Below are 16,992 nucleotides of genomic sequence, written 5' to 3' on the forward strand. Positions count from 1 at the left end.
CTTGGGGAGGAAACTGGAAATTCTAACACCATCTACAATACAAGCTCTCCCTGAGATGAATTGCTCCTTTTATCATTTAAGTTGAGGCCTTGTCTTCCCTGGGGCACAGAGCTTCCATCTTGGGATGGAACAACCAAAGTAGTTGAATGTGTCTGAGCAAAATGGAGCTGATGCCTGGGAAGGCAGGAAAACCTGAATCACAGCCTGGCTTCAACCACTTCATCTCTCTTTTATTTGCCTCCAGGGCTTTGGGTGGGTAAGAAGAAAGACCAGTCTGAGTTTGGAGAAGAGCCATGTGTCCAAGGGTCTGGGTAAATTGATTAGCTATATTGTAGTGCAGTGGTTCTTTAAGTGGGCTTCTGGGACCAGCAGCATGATCATCACCTGGGATCTTGTAAGAAATGCAAATTCTCAGGCCCTACCCCAGACTTATTAACTCAGAGACTCTGGGGCTGGAGCCTTATGATTGTGGTGTACACTGGAGTTTGAGACCTGCTTTATAAGAGAATGGGAAGGGACCCACAGTTTGAGCCAAGAGGTCCGAGTTCTAATGTCAATTACAGCATGTCATTCACTTCCTTAAGTCTCTCCATTTGTGAAAGGATGACACAGCCAAAGCCTTAAAGAATCATATAGTATAGACTGGGGATGTGGCTCAGTGGCAGAGCACTTGCCTAACAAGCACAGAGGCCCTGGATTTGATCCTTAGGGCAGCAAAATAAATAAAGAAACATACAATGTAGTTGTAAGTTATCTTGACAAAAGGAAGATAAAGACCCATGTAATCAAGCACTAGTTATGTATATCTAAGACTCTGAGAGAAGAGCATTCAAATTGAGCAGATAGAGGTGGATAAAACCCCAACTCCAGACTTCTTGTCAGGGATTATCTGCCACTGACTTTGCTATCCTTCCATTAAGATAACATATTCCACACCATTTGTTCAATCACAGTTTGCAGCTTAAAGGGAAATCACTTGCTAAGTATAACCATTATTTGTGAGAAATTGCTTGAGATCTGCCTCACAGAGAATCATGCACAGCACAGCACAGCACAGCACAGCACAGCACAGCACAGCACAGCACGGGTGAGCAGCCCAAGAGGGAAACCTTCACTCCCTCTCCCCTGCCTGCTCACCTCTGAGCCACAGGCCAAGAGCAGCAGGGCTCCAGCCTCAAGGGTAGAATGTGGATTCTGAGGCACATTTTCAGGCCCCAGATCTTCCCAGAGCAGGTCTCTATCTCTGTATCTCAGTCTCTGCCTACTCACAGGTACTTGAGAAACAATTATGAAAAGGGTGTCAAGATGCCACCTGCAGACCACCTGAGCTCTCTGTTTGCTCCCCTTCCCTACATGTTAATTGCCATAGATAAAGACATTAGAAATAGCTCAGTGCAGAGAGGACTGTCCCAGTACAGGTGCACTACGCATTTATTCAGAATGTGACTTTCATACCAGCTTCGTGCTGCTAGAGCTGAGAAACCGCATGCTTAAAATTGCTAGAAGGCTTACAATCTGTCCCAGAAGCTAGACAACCTGGCAAATTGTAAGTAGACCCCTCTCAGTATTGACTTTTGAAAAGGAATCTTCTTTCCTCTTCTAACCCTGAACAAAATTCAGCCCCTCCCCTGTCCCCCTTTTTTTTTTATTTTAAAGAGAGAGAGAGAGAGAATTTTTTTAATATTTATTTTTTTAGTTTTCGGTGGACACACATCTTTATTTTTTTATTTTTATGTGGTGCTAAGGATCCAACCCAGCATCCTGTGCATGCCAGGCAAATGCACTACCGCTTGAGCCACATCCCCAACCCCCCTGTCCCCCTTTTTAAAGCCGTTGTCTAAAGTCCAGTAGAGATTGAAAAAATAATTCACTTTAAGAACATCATGCCTAGTAATGCTAGAGTGTAGGAAAAAGCAGCAGCCAGGAGAGATAAACTTTTTAAAATTTTATTTGAATGGAGGAGATGCTTTATTTGGAAGAGCAATCACAGAATGAACTGCCATTTAAAGGGAGATGGTGGGAGAGGGAACTAAAACATATTACAAAACTATTATGTGCTTGGTGTTCCATAAGTGATCAATAAATGATCATCCTCACAGCAACTCTGTAAGGTAAGAAGTTGATTACTTGTACCTCACAAATGAATACATAGACTTAGAGAGGCTAGGTTGACTTTCCCAAGGAACTAAACCCATCTGAGTCTTATGAGCTGGGATTTGATCCTTGAGTTCTGATCTGACGGACTCTAAATTGTCAGCCATTTCTACTGTACTCACAACCCGGCACTGTCTGAGGATTGTCGCTGCTATTGTATGCCATACTTTCTCAAAGATGCTAAAGTGTTTCTAAAGAGCTCACTCAAGACAAAACAGTGAGTCATGATGAATGAAAGTGTATTAGTTAAGGAAATATTTAGTTCTATAAAAGATTAAAAAATGTTAGTGACTCAACATAATAGAAATTTATTTCTCACTCATGTGAAGTTCTGCCAGAGGAGGGTGAGGGTGTGGTGGGGGTGGATGGTTCAGCACCCCAGACGACCATCTTTACACTTGACACCCACGATTGCCCTGTTCAGCAACATGCAGTGTGCAGACCCACAGATGGTGGGAGGATCAAATAGGGCATTGCAGGAGGTTCTTATGGGCCAGGTCTGGAAGTGGAATATATCACTTCTGCCCATATTCTATCTATTGGCCCCTAACTCAGGTATATGACTTCACCTGATTGCAAAGCAAGACGAGAAAATTAGCCTAGTTATGTGCTGAGGAGGGAAGGGAAGTCCTTTTGATGAACAGCCAACAGATCTCTGCCATAGGAGTAGAAATGTGGGATAAGTAGTCCCCATCCAATAGGGAGACTAGATACCGGGGGAAAGTAACTTAGACTAACTGATGATATAAATAGATTCTGACCTTTGCATGTCTAGATGTTTTTGATGAATTAACTCTTAGGATAACAATAAATGCTGTGGCCCTTCCTCAAAACCTTTGGCTGTTTGCAGTAGATGATGGATGTCTAGAAAACACCCCTGACACCGCAGAGTTCAGTCGGGAATTCCAGTTGCACCAGCACCTTTTTGATCCGGAACATGATTACCCAGGCCTGGGAAAGTGGGTAAGTTGAGTCTCAGCTGCTAGTAGATTCTGTGTTCTGGTACTCCAAAGGTACTGATGGCAGAGATGAGCAATATGGATAGAAGGAAATAAGAAAACTTGTTTAGAAGCGAAATTTTTTTTCAGAAATCTCTGGTTGAGAGGGACTTTAATTGATTATCATTCCAAATCACACTCATGTGTCTAGGAGCAACATATCAAATCCATCCAAACAGTCAGCAACCAAAACAGGTCACATCAGCTATAGTCTCCAGAGGCTGCTTCTTGGATCTTCTCCACAGCCCACATCCTAACACATTTTTGGGCTTCATCAGTATTTCAGGCCACTCACAGAATTTTGTCAAAAGCAAATGATTTTTTTTTTAAAAAAAAGGTGCTTAGAAAACTTGCAAATTTGATCTTTAAACTAAGAGATGATCTCTGCAGAATCAAGAGAAAAAGATGTCCAAGCTTTGAAACAGACTAGATACCGGGGGAAAATTTAATATTTTAAATTTAAGCCTTACGGAAAGAGAAATTCCCAATGTATTGTAGCAGTGAGCATGGTTGGTGCCAGTCACCAGTAAGTATGTATTGCTGTCGGTTAAGGGAGTTGTTTATAAACACTTTTGAAAGAGAAATCATGAGCCCTTGGTACCGGGGTGCTAAAAACAAGTCCTGTCAATGTGGCCACACTCTTCTGTTTGCCAGCACCCTTCGCGTACTTTCCAGCTTGATGAGGGATGTGAAGTGGACACGCTGCACTTGGACATCAGTGAAGTATTTGACAAGATCATGGATGATCTCACATTGGAAGAGGTGGAGCGATGCAGCCTAGGCAACAGAGGGAGCTTGTTAGAGAATCCATGTCAGGACGGAAGGGGATTTTTACATGGTATCCTGCATGTCTTAGCACTACCCCACTCCATATTTTTACCAATATTTGAAATAAAAATATAGAACATACACTTATTAGATCATCAGAGGATGACACTAAGTTGTAAATGATAACCCTGGGTGACAGAGTTGGGATTCAAGGAGATCCCAACAGGCTGGAATATTGCTGCACACACGTGTAAAACTGCACGGGGACCTGTCTAGGTCCCCGTGACTGGGCTGATGCAATCAAATGCCAAAGTCCTGTGAGGACAGTGGGGGAACACTTAACAGAGTCAACTCACATATAATAGTCAAGTGGTCAGTACTTCTGTAGAACAAGGGAATGAATGAGTGTGTGGGCAGATTTCCAAATTGCCTAAGCCCTTCTAAGTCCTTGATTCACTTTCAGCTCATTACTGGCTAATGACTTTGCTTCCTACTTCATTGGGAAGCAAAGTCGTTAGCCTTTTGAGAGATTTCAAACCTTAACTCCCTCCCTTCCTTCTGTAGCGTTTTACTAAAAGAAATCCCTCCTGGTTAATGACTGCTTGCATTTCTTCCAGCATCTTGCTTCAACCTTGCATGGAAATAGTTCCCTCTGCCTTCAACATACACACATTTCACAGATTGAAGCAACAAAGCAAAAATACTCCTAGTTAATTTTCTTCTTCAGTTGCCCTCTTCTCTTCTCTTTCCTCCTCCTCCTCCTCCTCCTCCTCCTTCTTCTTTCTTTCTCTCTCTCTCTCTCTCTCTCTCTCTCTCTCTCTCTCTCTCTCTCTGGTTCTGTTAGGGAGAATTGCTTTCTGGAGCCTTCTCCAAGCCTACTAGTGGAGTTGGTACATGTTGAATTGAACAGAAAAATATCTGGAGATTCTCGAATAGAATACTGCAATCATGAGACCTTTCTATAAAAGTTGTCCTGGTGGCATTATTAAAAGACAAAATAGAGGGAGAAGAGACAACAGACAGGAAGAAAAAATAGGAGAAGTGATTCTAGTTGTGATGGCTGTAAATACAGTAAAGAAGGTGAGAATCCATGATATTTCAAAGTGGGCAAACTAACTAGAATTATTATATGGTGTAAATGCATGAGGAGGAAAGATGAGAGATGCCAAGTCGATTTGAAATGGGTAGTATGAACCTTTCCTCCCTTCCTTCTGTAGCATTTTAGTGAAACATTTTAAAGAGATGGGGAAGAGAGGGAGAGGGAACAAAAGAAGGGAGCAGAGAGAGGGAGAGAAAGAGTGGAAGGTCATGAAACAGCACCAGGATGGGATCCACAAGGGAGAGGAAAGTATTGCCAAACTGAAGCCAGGGCCAGGTTCACCAAGGAGGAAACAGAAGCTATGGAGCCTGCTTTGTTTCAGTACTATTAGGTAATTAGCATACGACATTCATCAAGACATGGTACTGTTTTTTTGTTTTTTTTTTTAATTTTTAATTTTTTTAAATTTTTTTAGTTGTAGTTGAACACAATACCTATATGTTATGTATTTATTTTTTTATTTTATTTTTTTATTGGTTGTTCACAACATTACAAAGCTCTTGACATATCATATTTCATACATTAGATTGAAGTGGGTTATGAACCCCCAATTTTACCCCAAATGCAGATTGCAGAATCACGTCAGTTACACATCCACATTTTTACATAATGCCCTATTAGTAATTGTTGTATTCTGCTACCTTTCCTATCCCCTACTATCCCCCCTCCCCTCCCCTCCCATCTTCTCTCTCTACCCCATCTACTGTAATTTATTTCTCTCCTTGTTTAGTTTCCCATTCCCCTCACAACCTCTTATATGTAATTTTGTATAGCAATGAGGGTCTCCCTTCATTTCCATGCAATTTCCCTTTTCTCTCCCTTTCCCTCCCATCTCATGTCTCTGTTTAATGTTAATCTTTTCTTCCTGCTCTTCCTCCCTGCTCTGTTCATAGTTGCTCTCATTATATCAAAGAAGACATTTGGTATTTGTTTTTTAGGGATTGGCTAGCTTCACTAAGCATAATCTGCTCTAGTGCCATCCATTTCCCTGCAAATTCTATGATTTTGTCATTTTTATTGCTGCATAGTACTCCATTGTGTATACATGCCACATTTTTTTTTATCCATTCATCTATTGAAGGGCATCTGGGTTGGTTCCACAGTCTAGCAATTGTGAATTGTGCTGCTATGAACATCGATGTGGCAGTATCCCTGTAGCATGCTCTTTTAAGGTCTTCAGGGAATAGTCCGAGAAGGGCAATAGCTGGGTCAAATGGTGGTTCCATTCCCAGCTTTCCCAGGAATCTCCAAACTGCTTTCCAAATTGGCCGCACCAATTTGCAGTCCCACCAGCAATGTACAAGTGTACCCTTTTCTCCACATCCTCGCCAGTACTTGTTGTTGTTTGACTTCATAGTGGCTGCCAATCTTACTGGAGTGAAATGGTATCTTAGGGTGGTTTTGATTTGCATTTCTCTGACTGCTAGAGATGGAGAGCATTTTTTCATGTACTTGTTGATTGATTGTATATCCTCCTCTGAGAAGTGTCTGTTCAGGTCCTTGGCCCATTTGTTGATTGGGTTATTTGTTATCTTATTGTCTAATTTTTTGAGTTCTTTGTATACTCTGGATATTAGGGCTCTATCTGAAGTGTGAGGAGTAAAAATTTGTTCCCAGGATGTAGGCTCCCTATTTACCTCTCTTATTGTTTCTCTTGCTGAGAAAAAACTTTTTAGTTTAAGTAAGTCCCATTTGTTGATTCTTGTTATTAACTCTTGTGCTATGGGTGTCCTATTAAGGAATTTGGAGCCCAACCCCACAATATGTAGATCGGAGCCAACTTTTTCTTCTATCAGACAGAGAGTCTCTGATTTGATATCAAGCTCCTTGATCCATTTTGAGTTAACTTTTGTGCATGGCGAGAGAAAGGGATTCAGTTTCATTTTGTTGCATATGGATTACCAGTTTTCCCAACACCATTTGTTGAAGATGCTATCCTTCCTCCATTGCATGCTTTTAGCCCCTTTATCAAATATAAGATAGTTGTAGTTTTGCGGATTGGTTACTGTGTCCTCTATTCTATACCATTGGTCCACCCGCCTGTTTTGGTACCAGTACCATGCTGTTTTTGTCACTATTGCTCTGTAATATAGTTGGAAATCTGGTATCGCTATACCGCCTGATTCACAATTCCTGCTTAGAATTGTTTTTGCTATTCTGGGTCTTTTATTTTTCCATATGAATTTCATGATTGCTTTATCTATTTCTACAAGAAATGCCGTTGGGATTTTGATTGGCATTGCATTAAACCTATAGAGAACTTTTGGTAATATCGCCATTTTGATAATGTTAGTTCTGCCTATCCATGAACAGGGTATATTTTTCCATCTTCTAAGATCTTCTTCTACTTCTCTCTTTAGGGTTCTGTAGTTTTCATTGTATAAATCTTTCACCTCTTTTGTTAGGTTGATTCCCAAGTATTTTTTTTTTTAAAGATTAATCTTGTTGTTGAGATGAATGGCATGCAAATAAATTTAGCTTAGCATTGTTTAGCTTCGTATCCCAGGCGTGTTCCTATGACCAGGTGAAATTCTGGGAAAGATGGAGGATAAGGGTAAAGCAAGACCCAGGTCTGAGGTCCAGGGTGACTAATTGACATGCTAGCCATGAAAGAAGTGAAGGCACTAATGAAGGTAGCACTGAAGTCCCAGGTGGGAAGGTATCCAGCCTAATTGGGAGACGCAAATGAGCGAAAGGAAGAAAGGAGACCAAGAGAAGGTCCAAGTGAGGGCAAAGAGCCTAGTGGGTGGTGTGATGGAGTGAGAGAGAGGGAAACTTCCCACTTTCCAACTTTCATTACCTCCTCTTCAAATCCTTTTTAGATTTCTCTCACCATATTCCATGGACTCCCAGTAAGAGGCCAACCACTCTCCCTTATTCTCTTTGCTGCCTTCTCTAAATCCTGACTTGTTTTTCTCTCCTTCATTTTCATTCTTTGTCTGCATCAGAGCCAAAGATTAGAATTTAGGACCATACGTACCAGACAAAAGTAAGATCATAGATCAATGACCAGGAACAGTGTTTAACACCTTTTATCAACTATAATTATGTGTTTGTGTGAACTTAAGTTTCCTTGTTTATTTTATAATTACCACCCAGCAATAAAACAGGACTTGCTTGGCCTCCACATGGAAGTGTGAATGAGTCTGTCTTGCCCTTCTAAACTGGGACCACACAGACTTGCCTCCTCGCTTATACAGGGTAGTCTCAAGCTTGTCTTCAGCTCAACTATCCTTTAGTTCATAAAGCAAATATCTTTGACAGTAGAACTGCAACACAAAACCCTGCTTCTTTATGTGCTAGTAGCCCCTGTTTTTGACATTAGCTGGAGCTAAGCTACATCTTTAGCAGTGATTCATATATTACAAATAATCAGTGTCTGTCCTGTTTCCTGCATGCCTCTCTCATTGTTAATGCAACAAGACACATTTATTAAATGCACATCAGATGTCTTCTGGGCTCCATGTTAGATAATGGGAATACATTGGTGACTAATAATAGTGATTATATTATACAATACAATAGTAAATACAATACAATGAGAAGCTGTCTGTATTTTCATGGCTCGTCGCTCATAAAGTGTCCCGCGCAGCAATCTTTAGGGATCCCATCTAGGACTGGTTCCCCTTCAGGCAGCGTGTGTAACTACAACATTGAGGGGCTGTGACCAGTGGCTGGCTGCTGCTGATGTCAGTCCTGTTCTTTTTACACATTAACTGCTAAGCATTTTTCACTTTGGAAAAAGCTGTCTCAAAAAGCAAATGCTTCTCTCTTCCACTAGTTGACTGGAGTCTGAGCCACAGGACAAACGAGGGTCAAGAACCCTTCCTGACTTTCATTGGCCTTCATGATTTCAACTTGTTTGAAAAGTTGAATGTCCTCAGTTGGGGTTTGTCTCAGGCTTATACAGGGTATCAGAGCCAAAGATTAGAATTTAGGACCATATGTACAAGACAAATTTGTACTTTAAATTTTCCATTTGACACATAATAATTATACATATTTATAGGGTACAGTGGGACATTTCAAGTCACATATCTAATGTGTGATGATTCAGATCTGGGTAATTGGCTTATCTGTCACCTCAAACATTAATCATTTGGTGGCATTCAAAATCCTCTCTACTAGCTATTTTAAAATATGTATGGATTTTGTTCAACCATGGTTATCCTACTGTGCTATAGAATGTTAGCAGTTATTCCTTCCATCCAACTGCACCCCTGTAACCCATTAGTCATCTTCTTTCCACCTCCCCTCCCCACACCCTTCCCAACCTCTGATAGCCATTCTATTCTCTACATCTATTAAACTTTTTTAGCTTCTGCATAGTCATGCATGCTATCCATGTATTTTACACCAGGGAAGCACATGATGGCAGTTGGTCCCACAATTGGTGGTTTTAACTTTGTTCACTTTGCTAAAGTGTTGTCTACCACATTTCTCCAGTGTAAAATCATCATTTTCCACTTTGAAATGAATAGTTACTCTGTGGGAAAATACTTTTGGACTGTAAAAATATTCTGTTCTCCATTCAAATTTTAACCAACCAATTTAGTATCCACTGCTGATGCTTCCCAGAATCAGCTATTACTATGGTGGTTGCAAAATGGTGATTTTTCTTACTCTCCTATTCTTTCTGAATTTACTAGTTGGCATGCTACTCTAAGCAAGTGTTTTCCCTGCTTCCCTTCTGTCTGTCTGTCTTTCATCTATCTATCTATCTATCTATCTATCTATCTACCTACCTACCTATCTATCTATCATCGGTCTATAGGTATGTTATTTATTTAGTATCAGCATGCATTCCTGTAACTGCTAATTTTGATGTTTGAACTGTCCTAGATTTGGTCAGTTGGAGTCCCTTCAGGCTGACTTCTTTTCTTTCTTTCCAACATGACTCTATCATTTTCTTGGGTGTTTCCTTGTTTGCTAACCTAATGAAGTATTCCAATTTTCTTTGTCCTCATACTGTCTCTGCCATAACCCTGGAATCAGATATTTCTCCAAGAAGCCCCTCCAACCCCCATTTCATTTAGGAATGGAATTTGAAACCCAGAACTGAGCAAATGTCCAAAATATTGATGGCACAATGGAAAGCCCTTTTAATGAACTTAAACCCACTACTCACATAAAAAGCAGGCTCCCCACTACTCAAGGAATCACAGTGAATGGGTATCAGAAGGTGTGACTGGTTTCTTCTCCAATAGGTATCAAAAGAGGTAGCTGATTTTCTCTCATTCATTCTGTTTTTTTTTTTTTTTTTTAATGTTTGGTTGGTTTTAGTTCCAGGGATTGAACCTGGAGGCATTTAACCACTGATCCATATCCCCAACCCTTTTTATTTTTTATTTTGTGACAGGGTCTCACCAAGTTGCTTAGGACCTCATTAAATTGAGCCACTGGGATTACAGGTGCCCAATCTAGCTTTTTAAAAATATGTTTTTGACCCACACTATACCTACCAATCCCTGTTGTTAAATCCAGACAATAGCAGGGATAGAGGCAAATGCTCCAGCCACTTCCCTGCAGGGGTGGGGAAGAATACCCTGCTAGTCCTCACCCCAGCTCTGAGGGAAATGCAGACACCTTCTTTGAGAAGAAGACTTGCCAGCTCTTCTGCATTTCTGTGGGTGTCATCTACCCTGAGATCTTCTATAAGAGATTCAACTAATGCTGGTGTAGTTACTCTGATGGTGGCCCTGAGGAACTGTGCCAGGGCTGATTGGCACTCTACCCTATGACACCAGCTCTGGGTTCCTCTGTGCTCCCTCTAGCTCAGGCAGCTGAACACAGTGGTGCCTGTTCTCACCCGCTTTCCCCACAGCCTCCCTTCCTTAGCTCTGGAAGGAACACCTAGGACATTCTCTGTGCAGTATAAGTTGTTTACATTCACAGACGGTAGGGAGCCCCACTGCAATATCTTCCTGCCTTGAGGGAACCATCAGCAGGTCTGTCTTTTCTCCCTTCTGATATTAACTTGATCCATCCCCCAGCTGAGCAGGAGGTAGAGGCCACAGCCAGTTTGGGTTTTGGCAGTGAAGGCTCCTGCACTCCTGGCTCAGCCCCTGCATAGTTGAGGTTGGGCCAGGAATATGCATTGTCAATTGCAGGCGGGGTAGATTTTAATGAACATAAAATGATGAAGCTCATTCTTGGCATTTGTCATTTTCACTTTCAAATCTACCATTGAAAAATCCTTTCTAACCAGACAGCCCAGAGGATACAAGCGCTGTATCAACTTGTTCCTCTCCAGAACTCTGTCGTCTCCTTTTATTTTTTTGTAAAGTCAATATCAAGGTATTTCACTTAGAGCAAGATGAATCACCTCTTTTGTACATTATTTCCCTTCTGATTAAAAAACCAAATAAATAAAGCAACACAAGTGAAACTCCCAAATCCCCTTCTCCCGTTCTGCCTTCAGGTCAAGTGCTCTGTCTTTTATAATCTCAATAGAAGGAAATCTGTGAAGCATGTGTCTGATATTCTAGAGCTCATTTAAGTCCACTGTGTGTTTGAAATACAGCAATATGTGGAAACACTTATACAAACTGCGGTAACGGAGCCTCCCCCCTGCCCCAACATAACTTTGCTTTCTGCCAAGAAGTTTTTTTGGCAGTTTTTAAAAGGTTCACTCTATTATAAAAATGTTACAGACCAAATGGCTTTCTGACTGTCTTGACTGGGGCCACTGACTGGAGCCACAGAAAGGATGGCCGCAGAAGTCAGCGTCTGTTTATTTACACAGGGTTTGATGTTAATAGTCAGACACGGCTCTTGAGAACAGTTTATGTATGTGCACAGTTCATAAAAAGGGGAGTTAGATGTCGAGATAAAATTATTTATTTTAATCCAAGGCTGTTCACAGTGAGGAGATGGGTTTCCAGCGCCCTGGTATGTTGGACTGTCATGCTTTCCTGTTTATGGGATTGCTGATGACACTGTGTGCCTCAGGGCATTGCAGGGGACTTTATGGAAAGCTGCACAGCCACCCGCTTTTCTCTTGTGGTCTATCGTTCTACATGACATTCCTTTCATCTAGCTTTGTTTCCAAAATATGTGTATGCAAATATCCAGGGCACACACCAAGTATTGCTTTTAAAACAGACATTCGCCAAATTTGATCCATACTTCCGGCATTGATGTTTTCTTTTCTCCCCATTCTAGAGCAAGAAACTCCTCTACGAGAAGATGAAGGGAGGACAGAGACGCAGGCGGAGGGTAACTCTTGGTCTGCTGGGGTGGTGTCGGGATGTCTTGCATATTCTGAATGGGGCAGTTGACAAGCTGGAGGCTTCAGTTGCTGGAAAGTAGCAGAATCCTGAGGAACAGTACAGTGGTCCGGTGTGACAAGGGCCATGCCCAGAAAGTCCACCCTTGGCTTCTGGGATGGCTTCTCCAGCTTAGGCACACAGTTTTCAGTGGAATGCCCATAACCTCCCATCCAGACAGGAAATGTGCATTGTAGTCCTCCCAGCTGGGTGGAAGATGCAGGGAGAACCCGGGGCTCTGTCTTACCTTGAAGGGTCTATGGGCCAGGGAAGAAGACTGCTCACATATCTGCCTCAATTAGGTAAAAACACAAGGCAAGAAAAAGGAAGCATTGAACTGCATGCTCCAGCCATTAGTCAAAAGGAGTGTGGGAGCAAATGATGAGATGAGTCAAACTTCATTCCTTACACATATCTTTTCTTGTGGCCTAACCAGATGGATATAAAACCCACTGGACCTATGGGGTTGGTTTGCTGACTGCTGAGTTTACTGCAGGCTCAGTTGTTAATTATCCCAGGGCTGCCCAAGATGGGACCTTGGTCTGGGTGCTCTACATTTAGCTACTGCCTAGTCACTTGTATGTGGTCACCTTGTGTAAAGCTGAATGCTGAATCTGCTTCGAGTTTCCATTGCATTTTATGGCATGGAGACATGATAAGTGATCTATCTGTGTATTCTGTTAATCCACTGGTACCTTATTAGATAGAAGGTCCTGGGCACTTGTCTCTTTTTTCCTGATCAGATGAAGTGGAAAATCACATTATTACATAGTAAAGTACTACAAAATACTAACCACTTTAATTAAAACATACAAATGAAACCATACATCCACAGGCCACTGACCATTTATTCAGAATCGAAGTTACCTGGATTCTGGCAAAATTTGGGAATCTGGACAGTGCTAATTATAGCCATTCTGAATAGTTTTGCCAAAGTCAGTCAGAGAGTGCTCTAAGAGGTGTGGATTTTCCAGCCTCAATATTAATCCTTAGGCTCCTTCAACAGACAGTTAAAGCCCCTGTGCTTACCCACAGCCAGTTTCCTATGTGAGAAGCAGAAAGTTCTTACATCTGGAAACACATCTTGGTTGGGAGAGTTAACAGGGTTATTGGAGGTTTTTCTTAGTGATTACAGCTTCCAATGGCAGATGGTGATAGGAAGGGTGTAATGTGTTCTTGAGAGAACATCAAGAAATTCTATTCTAGGAGCTCAGAATACACATAATTTACCAGGAAGATGGCTGGAATATCTCCCCGTGGCACAAGGACATTTCCAAATAAGACCAGCGACTGACCCAAAATGAATAACTTAGCATGCAGCTTTAATCGGCTGGACTTCCTGGCCTACCATTCCTTCAGCCCTGACTCAGTGAATGACTGTGGGTCACAATCTAGGTCATTTTTCCAAGACAACAGTGATTACCAAAACTCAGAAATCTGGCTAAGACACATGTTATAACGGATTTTACTTTGGCCTCAATGTCTTCCACATAGGAAAGGGGTAGAATTTAGGAAAATAAGGGTCACTTTGACCCAAAAGTATCAAGTTCTTCCTATTCTCAGGCATTTATAAAGACTCATTCTCATGCCATAAGCCCTGCGCCTCTTCAGACTGATGGGGAAACAGAAGCTACTGTCCCCTCATCAGGATGTTCCCAACTTGAGGTGTTCCCATTTTGAGTGAAGACCTTCGCCACTCCCTGGAGTATGAATCCATAGGAAGAAATTATGGGCTTGCTTTGTTGAAAAATCAAGGCTTGCTCCAGTGAAGCTAAGCATCTGCTGTGAGTTTCCAGAGGACAGCCCAAGCAAGGATCCATTCCCCATGGCTCTTCCAGTTGTGAAATGGAAATAAGATTCTCTGTGTAGCCTAACTAGTCTCTCATCCAAGTGAGAAGATAAATACATAAACACTCTTGAGTTCAGGACCTAATTAAAACCAAAGCTTTTATTATTATTACTCTGAAGTGTTGGATTTAATCCTAATAGTGAAACATTTACCCCAAAAGTTCAAGGGATGACTCCTTTTCCCCCTCAATTTTCTTCCCCCTTATCTTCAGCCTTTGACATTTCTTGATCTGGACAGTGGAACTTTTTTCCACAAAAGTCCCTTATCAAGAAGGAGTCCCCTGAAGTTCCAGCTGAGTGCCAGGTGGCTTTATGTGACTTTTATACTTACTTACTTTCTATTTGTTTCATTAAAAAAAAGATCAATTCACCTTTAGATGACTTTGAAAAATTTTTTACTCTTAAGCTATATCTTGTTAATATTCAATATCTACTATTTATCTTATTTAAGCAATTTATTGGTTTTTTAATCCCATGTTTGATAAACATGACCATCTCATATTCTTTCAAAATGTTACAATTTTCAGAATAAATGCTATTACTAAATAGAAAATATGATATTGAATGTGCTTTTACAGTCCAGTGTTCCACTTACCCCAAGATACTGATACTATCCCCTAGGGTAGGCCAGACCGCTCTAGTTGACAATCCCCCAAAAGTATTAAAGAGTATTTTAGAGATGATTATCTGTTTGTGACATCACTTTTCAAATATATGAGGACTTTGCTCACTTTGCAATTCTCACCTTGTTAATGATGCATTTTTGCAAGAGTGAGTTGGATCATTCATTTTATCAGACATAATGTGAAAAGACGTTTATGGATGAGGTTCCTTTTATTTTCTTTTGGAGAATGTCTGCTTATCTTTCAAGAGCATCAATGGCAGGCCATTTCCCATGGGAAAGAGAGACTCACCTGTGAACTGTTTCCATTTGTTCATGGGGCTTATCATACTATGAGATTGCTGATCATTTGTAACCACAGCTTCTTTCTTATATTTTGGTTCCATTACTAGAAGGCAACTTCAATAAACAAATATCTTCCAAACTATTTGAAATTTGCTTGCTAAAGATTTTGTTGTAAAGCTCCAATTGTTAGTTCAAATCCAACACCCCCCCCGCTCCCCCCCAAAAAAAGATGTATTACAGACAGAATGGGAAAACCTTGACTCATTCAGAATATCAAGATTTCAGAGTATGGAATCTTGAATCCAAAAATAAAGGAGATGTCAATACAGCCATAGTTTCCTTCTTTCTTTTGGCTTTTGAATTTGCTGAGGGAGGGATTCCAGAGGCCCTGATGACCTCTCCTTAGTGTATATTGTGGCAAGGAAAAATCATTCACAATCACAGGATGATCTCTTCCCAGTCTTCAGATGCCAATTCTCATTTGGTCCTACTCTGTCCTCCACTTTAGAAAAATCATCCTTTTTTTGAGGAGTGGGGGTCAAATCCATGGCCTAAGCATACATGCACTCTACCACTGAGATACCCACCAATCCCTAGAATGTTCTTCTTGTACAATAATTGAATGCATCCCATGTTCCCTTTTTCACCTTAGTAGGGCCATAGAATAATGGATTTTTTAAAAATCTAGGGCTTGGTATCTAAGTTAGTAGCAAGAGCTCATTAGCTGGTCTGCCACAAATTTTTATGCAAAAAAAAAAATTTTAAGGACCGCATTGCATTTGATAAGTAACTACGGTTGTATGATGTCATAATCTGTCAAATGGTGTTTCATAGGCCACTGAGGTATAAAATAGTACACTGGAGTAATCACTTGGTAGGTGGTAGATATCATTGTTAGCTTATTGTTAACCCAATAGGCAAGAAACAGTTCTCATTTACTTCTTTTTTGAGATAGTTATATCTGTTACTCACATATAATACCAAACCATATTTTTTTTCAGAGTGTCAATCCATATCTACAAGGACAGAGACTGGACAATGTTGTTGCAAAGAAGTCGGTCCCCCATTTTTCAGAAGAAGATAAGAATCCAGAGTAAAGAGAAGATGCTGGTTGGAATCCCCTCCCCCATGCTGCTTATTGCATGCATTATTAGAGCCCCTGTGAATGGAAGCATGTTTCTTATATAGATAATTATGGATGAAGCAGCTGTATGTGCATTGTCCTGCACAGTGATAGCTCTGCTTTCTACTACTTAAGAACTCCTTTTTATGTGGATCTGCAATGAACATTAAAATTAAAATGTATAAGTTGAGTACAATAAAAAAAAACAAGACTTCAAAATGCTCAGATTTCATGCAGTTTAAAATGGTGTTTGGGGCTGTGCTGTTTTGGCTGAGTCTGTAAAAAGCTGGCATTTGATTTTGATTATGTAGTGCATCCAACCCTTGGGTCTTATTACACACCAATAAAGAAGTTTGTACTCAAGGGGAGGGGCTGACACTTGGCTGTTTCTTAATAAATGTGTATGCAAGCATTGGTGTGTGAAGTTGTTGTTGTTTTTTAGAGCATTGTGAAAAACACTTTCTTTGATTAATAGAACACTGTGAGATATATAATCTTATCTGATCTGAATGGTAATTCTGTGAAGTAAATGGGGCATGTAATATCCCCACTTTACAGATGGTAGAACTGAAAATACTCAACACACCACTGGGAATAATCAGAAAATCCCCAAATAGGGAGACTTTACAGGCCAAGTAATTTAACTTTTTCAACAAATACATGGCAGGAGGGTACACCATGGGAAATATTAGATTTTTAAAGGGCTGTAGAGGCGTATAAACTAAACAAAATGTATGTAGGTCTTATTTGTATTCGAACTCAAGTCAAATTTTACGAACATTGATCAGAAAACTGGGAAAGTTTGAATAATGACTGAATATTTTTTG

At 40.7% G+C, this 16,992-nt stretch overlaps 1 protein-coding gene across 2 annotated transcripts in view; it reads left to right on the plus strand.

The window, feature by feature from the left end:
- SCG5 (secretogranin V) overlaps window positions 1–16,140 on the plus strand; it is a 63,776-nt gene extending 47,636 nt beyond the window's left edge. The window contains exons 4-6 of one of the 2 annotated variants that reach the window (XM_081293299.1): window positions 3,005–3,117; window positions 12,184–12,237; window positions 16,044–16,140. In XM_081293299.1, the coding sequence (XP_081149425.1) occupies window positions 3,005–3,117; window positions 12,184–12,237; window positions 16,044–16,139 (263 nt within the window). In that variant the 3' untranslated portion in view covers window position 16,140. The remainder of the gene's footprint in view (window positions 1–3,004; window positions 3,118–12,183; window positions 12,238–16,043) is intronic. The other variant, XM_081293300.1, reaches the window with a different exon arrangement.
- The last annotated feature ends 852 nt before the right edge of the window (window positions 16,141–16,992 follow it).

The sequence above is a fragment of the Spermophilus citellus genome (genome assembly GCF_964194105.1).
Source record: "Spermophilus citellus genome assembly, chromosome: 4".
In the NCBI taxonomy this organism is placed as follows: domain Eukaryota; kingdom Metazoa; phylum Chordata; class Mammalia; order Rodentia; family Sciuridae; genus Spermophilus; species Spermophilus citellus.